General features: G+C 37.7%; 1 protein-coding gene across 1 annotated transcript; it reads left to right on the forward strand.

Annotated features, from left to right (window-relative positions):
* Positions 1 to 988: 988 nt before the first annotated feature.
* paip1 (poly(A) binding protein interacting protein 1) lies at positions 989 to 9,300 on the forward strand. The gene is made up of 11 exons (XM_026188251.2): positions 989 to 1,436; positions 3,739 to 3,890; positions 4,008 to 4,205; positions 4,340 to 4,452; positions 4,885 to 4,996; positions 5,723 to 5,848; positions 5,963 to 6,069; positions 6,352 to 6,469; positions 6,587 to 6,641; positions 7,071 to 7,149; positions 8,221 to 9,300. The coding sequence occupies exons 1-11, from the start codon at positions 1,238 to 1,240 to the stop codon at positions 8,306 to 8,308; spliced, it is 1,347 nt and encodes a 448-aa protein (XP_026044036.2). The 5' UTR covers positions 989 to 1,237; the 3' UTR covers positions 8,309 to 9,300.
* The last annotated feature ends 1,011 nt before the right edge of the window (positions 9,301 to 10,311 follow it).

Consider the following 10,311-nt stretch of genomic DNA (forward strand, 5'->3'; position numbering starts at 1 on the left):
GTGTTTTTAATAAAGTGAAAGGTAGTCCTAAAGTGCTGTACAACTTAATACAAATAATTGTAGGAAGGGGGAGTCTTCCTTACAAGGAGATTATCATATTTAAAATTTTGTATAAATATCTGCATTTAAACGAGTTTGTCTTTGTAACTCCTATTACTACTGCTACTAATGCTAACATTAATATTAATAATCCTTACAAAATTTAACAAAACTTGACAAGTGGAGGATGAAAGAAGGGATAAATAACATATGATAATTCTAGAGCAGATGAAAAGCGTCTGAAAATCAGGTAATTAAGAAACCAGGAAAAATCCAGCAAAGACCTGACACAGGAACAAAGTGATCCATCTGGCCCTTCAGTTGATCCAAATACTGCTCATCGAAGCCTCATCAGCAATGGTCTCGGTGCTTTCTGGAGCACATTCTTAAGAAGGTGAAACTGGGAGAGAAGGTTCAGGCATGTCCAACAGATCTGATGGAGTAATAAATCCAAAAGTTGAAATTTTCTTTTAAATTGTCATCAATATGTAAAGAGGAAGACCAAAAAGGAACATATCAACTGAAAAGCATCTGATTGGCAGCGGCTCCATTTTTAGGATGACGATGACCCCCAAATGCTTCTAGCTTTGAAAATCCATCATGAAGTCTGGAGAAATATTCCTAAAGAACACTTAAAGAAGTCTTGCTTAAGAGCGTTCGTGTTGTGTGAAGAATACAGCTGGTGGTGCCAAATATTAAAATAATAAATATATATTCCAAGCAGAGTTGTGCGAATTTAGTTTTTCTCATATAATGGATTTTCATTTAAATTTGCAGATGTTCCATAAATGTTAAATATACGTTTCAAGGCCTTTGTGCAGTAATCCATTCAAAAAATACATTACTGTTTTTAAGCGTTAAACGATCCCGTGCAAGACGGTATTTATTTCAGCGCCCACTTCCACTCCGTGCCACTAGAAGGAGGCAGATTTTTTTATTCTGGATAATCAGTGACAGCAAGTTTGTTGTTAAAGGAAGTGGCCGAAAAAGTTATGTAGCATTACACACTGATACTATCCGATAGAGAAAAGGCCACCATGAAAGAGAGATAGGACGCGTTTTACAGTAAAAAAAAAACAAAAAACAAAAAAACAAGCACTTGCCGCTACGCACGGAAAACGGCAGCTGGAAGGGCGACCGGAACATCTTCGTTTATATCAGATGCTGTATTAAGAGCCGAGGCTGACACCGAGCAGTCATGAACGAGAATTTCGACCGAGCTCCCGGAGCAGGGAGATCCCGTAATTTTCCAGCAGACCCCGGACTCATGACAGGCGCTGGGGACGCTGACAGCAAGACCCCGCTCTTCAACCAAAGAGAGCCGCTGAGACAGCCGCGAACAACTCCTCCTTTTACCGAGAACAGCATTGGCTCTGTCAGCGACATACCTGATGGAGGTACGGAGCTGTCAAGCAGCAGCTCAGCTAATGCAGCTAGCTGCATTCAGATTCGGGTATTTGTCATTTTAACTCAATGGCAAGGAGACCTAAAGCACAGAATGTGTTTGTTTGAGTGTAAATATTATCTGGTTGACATTTTTCCTCTGGGGAGCGCTCGGTTGTGATAAATCTGGAGTTGACATTAGCTAGCTGCTAAGGGAAAGCTAACCTTAGTGCTTTTCGGTTGGGAAATCCACGCGTTTGTTGGATTTCATGTGATCTTAGGCATCATCTAAATAAAGCTCGCACTTAGTCAACTCTGTCTTACTCAGGTTAAACTTGTGCTTGTACTTGTAGAGTTGGTTTAGCTAAAGTTAGCCCACCGTCAGCGCAAAAGGAGGAAGAACTAGCTTGGCACTGGGGAGGGAAGCAACGATTTAAAAAAGCTCACGAGACTCCGTAAACGTCCAGTTTTTGCACCACTAGAAGCCTGGATCTTGTTTCTTAAGGGGTTACTTAGTAAAGAGGCTTTCATGAAATTGTCAGAGGACCACACTTTACAGTAAGAGTAAGTCGGCTATCATGAATGTAAGTAATACTTGATGGAGGAAAACGCAGTATTAGTCATCTAAAACCTCACGAACTATCAGAAATACACGAATGGTGCACAAATGACAGGGAATGAGGTCATGAAGAATCCGTAATTCATATTTGTGGCGCTTCAGATAAAGTGGTGGTTTAGTTCCTATTGAAAAAGAGTGGTTAGCACCTTTTCTATGTTGATATATTTGTTTCCATTGCTAAATAGTCTTTAATCAGTAGGATTATATATTAAATAAAGAAATGACCTTTTTTGCAAGTATCTTCATAAGTCTGCGCTGTACCTAATCTGTAGCCTACATTATAATCAATGCAGTCCTTTTGTGGACAGTTAAATATCTTTATGCAATTATTACATTATACAGGATGTCCCATAATGATGGAGACACTTTAAATTCAAGTATCTTTGAAAATAATAATGATGTTAAGTGCAAATATTACAATTTATTACATATTCTTCATATTATCTAAGATTTATGAATTACCTTCCTTAGATGGTCACCAGGAAGAGAACATTTATGCACTTTATCCCTTTTAATCCAAACACAGCGTCGCTTAGCATATAAACTGGAATGGATGCAGTCTCTCTGGATGCTTTGTTTTACCTCTGCAGCTATGCAGGATTTACCTGAATGCACACTTTCCCTGAGGTAACCACACAGGAAGTAGTTCACTGTGGATCTGGATAACCACTGAATATCACCGAATCTCAAAATTAAGTTTCTGCCGAATTGTTCTGCAAAGAAGATATCAGATACCTGTCAAGAATATATCACATTTAAATTGCCAGTGTGTAAATACACAACATTTCAAAGACAGACAAATGAACGTGCGCTGGTAAATTAACAATAAAATGTGTCCCAACATTATGGAACATTTGCATTCACTGCAGATTCTGCTGCCCTCTTGGCCAAATAGCTCTTGGAAAAAAGGAGAAAAAAAAAAAGAAGACATATTTACTGTCAGTGAGACTGAATAAATAAATACATTAAAATCACTTTGCCAAAAGCTGATTGTAGTGTCTGCCTTCAGGAGGTAATGTTCTTTCTGCATCAAAAGAAGTTGTCATTCGTCAGGGATATTTTTGAGAAATTATATAATACTTTTTTTGTCAGACAATCAGTTTTGGGCACTACACACCAGAATCATTTACATATTTTAAGGTCAGATTTTTCATCATATAAATGAGTTTTGGCATCCCAGTGTTTAAATTGAGGTTGGGCTTCTCCTAAAACACAGTACACCTTTTAATAGTGCAAAGTTAGTTCTGTTGAACTAACAGTAGACAAAGACAGTACCATGTCTTGGTCTTTGCTGTTGTTGTGTTGTTACACACAGCTAACATTCATTTCTCGTGTTAAGTTTTTGGACAGTGCTGCGTCTTATATTACCTGTTTTATTTGGTGGTCTAAATGTCATGTCAAATCTGTGTGCATGCTGCAAGCAACGTCCACCTGTTGTGTCAAAGGTGTTAAGTATTTTTGTTAAGGGAATCAAAAGTCCAAAAAAAGTAAAACAATGACAGAGACCATGTAGTGCTATATATTGTCCACTCGTCCAATGATAAAGCTTGTTCCTCAGTGTTACAGACCTTCTTTGTTGCCCCAAAGATTGTTAAAAATAAACCACATTACAGCAGTATTTTTTTAATTTCTCTTTTTTAAAAACACCTTTGTAGTCTCCCATAAAGCAAAGCCTGGAAATATTTTTGTTTTTCCAGATTATAGAAGACAAAGCAGACCTCCGCAGAGTCCAAATTACAACAACACATCTGCTTCAAGAGGTGGTAATGATGTGGATTCCATGATCAAGTCATCAAAGCTTTCAGCTAATGCTCCCGAATTTGTGCCTTTGGGATTTAACCAATATGATGTAAGAGAACAGTTTCGCACTACACATTGATCCTGATGCATTTTACGGTGATAGTTTTTGGAGTTATTGTTGAATTTTTCTCTGAATTTTCATGTTTTTCTTTCAATTTTTGTATAGGACTCCGCTTACTATGATGACAGCGATGCCTATTATGGCGAACCAACTCTGGCTGATACAGTCACAGACTTTCTTGGCCACCTGAGTTCCTCGCCAGGGTCCTTTGAGTCAGATGTTGAAGACATTACTGGTATTCTCAATTCCTGGGTTACCACTGAAGAGTTGTTGAAGGAGCTGGTGGAGCTGATCTACACACAGGTTCAGTCTTTAATTTTAGGCAGTGTATAATATAATTTAAAACCTTTAGACACATATTTACAAAATGCATTTACAATACATGCAATTTTGTAAAGGGGGCCTCACTAATATCTTTGCCTTTCTTTTTATTGCAGTCCACTTCTATTCCAAACTTCGCTTATACTGGTGCCAGGCTTTGTAACTACCTTTCCCATCATCTCATAATCACCCCGGCAAGCGGCAACTTTCGTCAGCTCCTTCTGAAAAGGTCTTTTTTTCCCCTCTCCTTCTGATTTGTATGTATAAAATTTGGACAAGCTCCTATGAAAAGTAAATCAAGATGTATATAACCATTTTTAACCACTGCACTGGGCAGGATCAATATAAAATAATACAAATTTATTAATTATTATAATACTGGCACTCTCCATCTCTGCTTGTTGTAAGTAATTAGCTGTAATTAAAGATGGGAATTTTATTTTCTTCACTATTTCTGCAAAACTTTTATTTTATTTTATTTTATTTTTACTTTATTTTTTTTAAACCAACACTCCAAACTATGGGGTCAGACTTTTACCCTGTGACCTGCCTGGCATATAAATGTAAGAGTTAATAAACATATGTAAGGTGTACAGCACCACAGAATGTCACCCATAGATTCAGTTTGTGACTTCAAAAGTAAGAATGTTGTCTGTTGCAGATGTCAAACAGAGTTTCAACAAAGGGATGCAGCTGTTCGTGGAGAGCCAGAGACTCAGAAGAAATTCCACTCGTATGTGCTGTTTCTGGGAGAGCTGTACCTACATTTGGAGGTAAGAACTCAGAGTCGCTGCAGTCTCTCCTTTGGATTCTGCTTGTGTTGATAGCTGGGAGGTGTCTGCTTACCCCAGTGAGTCTTTTTCCTATAGTAAGACTCTATTGTTCAAAAGAGCATCTAGTGTTAGTAGTCCTTGGTCTGTTCTCAGCCTTAGTGAGCCTTGCGCAAGTGTGCATCAATCAGTTCTCCATCTGCTGCGGGTCCTCGTTTAGAGCTACAGATCACAGCAAAGAAAACAGTTGCTAGCTGCAGTCAGAAGAGGTTAGTTTTCAATCTTCCTGATGTCAGGAGAAGAGACTTAAGGCAGCTGATATAGACATGTTAACAAGCAATCTGGGCAACATCTCAGTAGGAAACCACAAGTATGGAAATGCAGGTTAGCAGTGACAGAGCTTTCAAAGTAGACAGAATGAATCGGCCATTAAATTTATAAAACCATCGTGTTTGCTCTCAAACAGATGAAAAAATGCCAAAATTAATCACCAAATATAATTTGAGTGTTTGAAATGCTGCATAGCTTAGTGTCCTAGTGTATGCAAGGTTTTCTTTTAATAAGCAGCCTCACTACTTTCCTGGCAGCTAGTTAGTAATCTTGTCTTTGGAGCTAGGAAGGAGCATCTCACAGTGTAAGTCCCAAACACCAGAATACTGACCAGATTACTGTCATCTTTTAATTGTGTCATTCACTTTTCCACATGTGTGTAAATCTTTTATCTTTTAGATAAAAAGTGGACAGGGACCTCCAGTTCGAGCACGTGTCCTACTAGGTGCTCTGAAAGACCTGTTGATCAGTCTGTTCTCCAGTCCTGTGGATGCAAATCTCATCTGCGCTGTCAAACTGCTTAAGGTGTCAGAGTTCAGTTGAAAATGTTACCAGATTTTTAATTTAATTTAATTTTTTCAAATCTTTTGATGTTTGTCCATCATTAATGGAGGAAATAAGAATGTTTTGAATTTGCAGTTGACAGGTTCTGTCTTGGATGATGCCTGGAAAGAGAGTGGAGAGTCGCACATGGGAGAATTAATCAAAAGAATAGAAGATATTGTTCTGGATGCTGCCTGCAGCAGGTGTGACAACCAGTCTGATCTTTTATGTACCGCTTCTTCTTAAATCGAACTTTGTAGTTAAAAAGAAAGACGCATAGTCGCCTCTGATGGTCACATGTGAACACGTTCATCAGGTCATCAAAAATCTTTTGATTTATTTTCGTGAAATATTCATGAAAATGAACACAATTTTCTAAATTTCTAAACTTAGGATCAAGGGAGCATGTGCCATAATTTAAGATTTAGCCGTAAATTGCCATATCAGCTTGATTAGAAAAGTTTCTTATTAATATTTCTTCTCAGAGATGTGAGACAGATGCTTCTTAAACTAGTGGAGCTGAGGTCCAGTGACTGGGGCAGAGTCCTTGCAGCTGCAGCAGCTAGCAGTGCCACACCAGACAATGACCCCAACTACTTCATGGTCAGTTTTAACTGTGGCATGCTCCTCATATCACTCTTTTTGGCTTTCCTTTAATTCTGCATCTTTCACTCCCTCTTTATTTCTTATTTTTCATGCATTTGTGTTTCAACCTTCCAGAATGAACCTACATTCTACACAGAAGATGGCACTCCTTTCACAGCAGCAGACCCAGGTCAGTCTACAGATATGTCCATGCATACAGAAAATTAAAAAATCAGCCCTTCATGTGGATATGCACACATCTGTAGGCAAGGGACTTTTTAAAATATATGTGCGTTTTTAAACTGGCTCTTTTCAAGTTTCTGTTTCCAGTCCACTTGTAGTCCTTTTAGGGATTGTCTAGTAGCGTTTGAGCAGGCTGTAGGTACATACTATTAAGTTCAAACAGCAGCATGTATTTGCCGAATAGAACAGAATCTTTCTATTAATTGTTCTAAATTTGACCCGTGCACAATTACGTCTGTGTTGTTCAACACATTTTTAAATGTTTTCTTGGCTCTCCTCAGTCAGGTCATTGTCCTGTATGTAATTTACATGCTGCTACTACTTTAAGTTGGCATACGATTATGATGCTGATCTTGTTATCTCTATGGTTTTACAGATTATGCTGAAAAATACCAAGAGATGCTGGACAGGCAGGACTATTTCCATGATGTATATGGTGAAAATGGAAATGAAATGTAAGTACCCACTGTAAATGTAATTGATAAGGATCATAAGGACTTATTTATTTATTTTTGGTTCCCCCCCCCTCTTATCTTATTTACTGAAGCTTCTTGCTTTGTTAACTAGATACACCTGTTAATTCTCTGCTAATGCATATAGAAATAGAGGAATACATATAGGGAAAATAACACAGAAAAAGTAGAAGTAGATAAATTGAAAGAAAAATACACTTAAAATGCAGTGTGACAACATAAATGTGGGCTTTAATACAAACACAGATAAAGTATTTGTTAAAAAGCTTTATTATTTTTGGTGAACCGGATTAATTTACTGGCTAATTTCTTAGTTTGACAGTTTTGCCCTCCATAGTCATTCACCAAATGCTGAATTTGCTGAATACAGCATTAGCATTTTTTTATTTTTCATTTTTGTACATCTGAATGCCCTTCAGGCGCACAATTAATCCACACATGTAATGTGTTGCAGACATCATTGTGGTTCTCTTCTCATCTAATATCAAACTCCTTGTTTACTTTGGCAAGTAAGAGTATGTAAACCTGGAGAATTACAAATGTGAGCCGCTAAGTGCAATCATTTGAGTTTTTCTGTAAAAGTATTACACCTTTCTCATAGTGCGCACACACAGTAACACTGCAGGTGCACTAATTAGCTTAATCTTCGTATCATGTTACCGTGGTGTCATTTAGACCACATTTTGTATGAATTCAACCGTGTCACCATGCTTGCACAACTTTGGTCATGTGATCGGATAGTAGCTTCCCAAGAGAAGTCATGTGACCACCACTGACCTGTGGGCCCCTGAGCTTGGCAGCTGTGTTTGACTGCCCCACAATGCAACAGGGCTGTCCACAGTCTCAGATTCAGTTTAGTCAGCAGCTGGGTGTGAAAGAGGGCTTAACTCACTCCTGCTCCCCCCCCGCCCGCTCTTTCTCTCTTTCTCAGAGCTGTGTGTGTGTCTCTCTGAATATGCTTTGAAATGCCAAATACTTTAATGTACACATTTTACTTTTAAGGATCTTAAAAGTAACATCCATGCCTCTAAATCCCTTGTGTTGCATTCACAGATACGACTTTGAGGACGAGATGGAGCCAGAGATGATAGAAGCTTTTGAGAATTTTTGTTTAGAGTCGGAGAGGAAACGACAACAATGACGTGAGAGCGAAGAATCTGAAAGTCTGAAGCAGGCATATACTGTACTTTTCCCACTCAACGTGCCGGAAGAAAAAGAAAAAACTAGCATTTGATAGGCTCAGATTTTTATTTTACTGCAAGCATTTTAACAAAACGAGCTGTTCATAGTTGCATTAACGACACTGTTTTCAGTCAGTGTTGATTAGAAAAATTGGGACAATCAGTGGGATAACTGTTCAGAAGGTTGAAGAATTTAGACTTCTTTTGACATGGAAGCTTTTTCTTTGTTCTTTTGAAGTAGCTTCCAAGATTTTCTTTCCTTTGCCTAAACTAAATGCCAAGAGGGAAGTAGTTTGCTGTGGATTTATTTTTTTTGTTGTTGTTGTTATTTTCTTAAAGGTGGATGTGTTTTAATCTAATGTGTGCATAATTTGTTAACTGCTAATTAATTCCCCCAGTCTATAGGTAGAGGCCAGAAAAACAGCATCACAGAGATGCTTTATTCTGATGTTAAATTCTCTGTAGATGAGTGAGTTGGTTGTTTTACTACGTATTACAGCCTTTATCCCTACTGTTGTGATATTGCATCACACCGTCGATATTAAATACTATATTTTGGGCTGTTCACCTATTCATCTGGCTGCAGCTAACTGAAGTGTTCCAAAGCTCTGTGGAAAGCTGTGCCAATTAAGAAATGTTGTATAAGAAAATATTTAAATTCATTCACAAACTGTGAAGCGAACATTGACACAGACCTTTGTGGAAAATTCAGAGCTTGAAAACTGAAATCTGCATCTAAATCCAATTGATTTCCTGAATGTACTTTCAAATATATACACATCTTGCAGGTCAGGGTTGCATAACTAAACTGCAGAAACGGACTCCTTGTTATCCCGAGACTGAAAGACTGTTTACCAGCAATCTGTGGCTCCCATAAAACGGAATGTTGTTTTATAGTTTGTAAATATTATTTATAGTATTGTTTGCCTGCAATAAATTCTTTATAATGTGAGACTGCATTTGCTTGATTTGTGTTTTTGAGTTTATAGTTGTTGTTTTTTTTTTTGTTTTTTTTTAAGTGCCTTTATTTTATCCATATTTTTTCCTGTCTCAATAGTAAGTTTTGTGTGGGTGTTTTGTGTGTAAAACACACACAAAAAAACATTGAAACAAACATTACCTCACATCATTGTACCAAGGATGCACTGGAAGGAGACTGACCTAAAACAAGAGAAGCAAGATAAACTTACCAGTAAATGCGGACATCAAGCTGTTGTTAGTGTTAGCTTCCATATTCACTACTGTATTTGTCAACTGGGAGGGACTGTCTGAATTCATGGCTGTATATTTATGACACTTACCTGGACCTGAAAGGACATGAGAATTTTTACTTTGTGTGTATAAATACTAAAAGATATGCCTCCTAGAAACATCTTCTGAACAAACTCTGCCATCAGGTGGTAACTCTGTGTCAGTACAGTACTTGAGTCCACATCAATTTTCCCTAAGGGGACAATAAATCATATCACATCCTATCAAACAACTAGATTTGATCATTGCTGACCTGTACTCATTGGTACGTCATCTGCTGCAACCAGAACAGTGCTCTACCAAACTTCAGAAACATGTTGTGCCATCAAAGTAAAGAGTTAGAGTCATGAGGCTTTGCCAGTCAAGAAGAATATTTTTTCTTTATATTAGTACAATGTAGAAGTTTCAACAGGGTTCACAATACAAATACTCCTGTTATATCATTTTTTGGTTATGATGGTGAAACAAACACTCATTGCAGTTGTCATTCTGTCAGTAAGAGGTGATGGCTCATAACAATTAGCTAAAGTTCTAGAAAGGTTTAGCTTTTTTCTTATTTGTATGATTGTTTTTGGTACTATACTATTGCTGCTCCTAATCTCTTGAACAATCTGCCCCTTAGAGAGGCCCCTTCACTGTCCATTTTTAAAACACGCCTTAAAACCCATTTTTACTCCTTGGCATATGACACAGTATGTAATATATAAATAAA

Source organism: Astatotilapia calliptera, chromosome 12 (genome assembly GCF_964374335.1).
Source record: "Astatotilapia calliptera chromosome 12, fAstCal68.1, whole genome shotgun sequence".
NCBI classification, from domain to species: domain Eukaryota; kingdom Metazoa; phylum Chordata; class Actinopteri; order Cichliformes; family Cichlidae; genus Astatotilapia; species Astatotilapia calliptera.

What these genes read in the sequence shown, in the direction of transcription:
- paip1 (XM_026188251.2), top strand. Translation starts at nt 1,238, where the DNA reads ATGAACGAGAATTTCGACCGAGCTCCCGGAGCAGGGAGATCCCGTAAT. An exon ending in TGGGATTTAACCAATATGAT is followed by an intron (nt 3,891 to 4,007) that starts GTAAGAGAACAG and finishes ATTTTTGTATAG; the next exon opens with GACTCCGCTTACTATGATGA. An exon ending in TTTCACAGCAGCAGACCCAG is followed by an intron (nt 6,642 to 7,070) that starts GTCAGTCTACAG and finishes ATGGTTTTACAG; the next exon opens with ATTATGCTGAAAAATACCAA.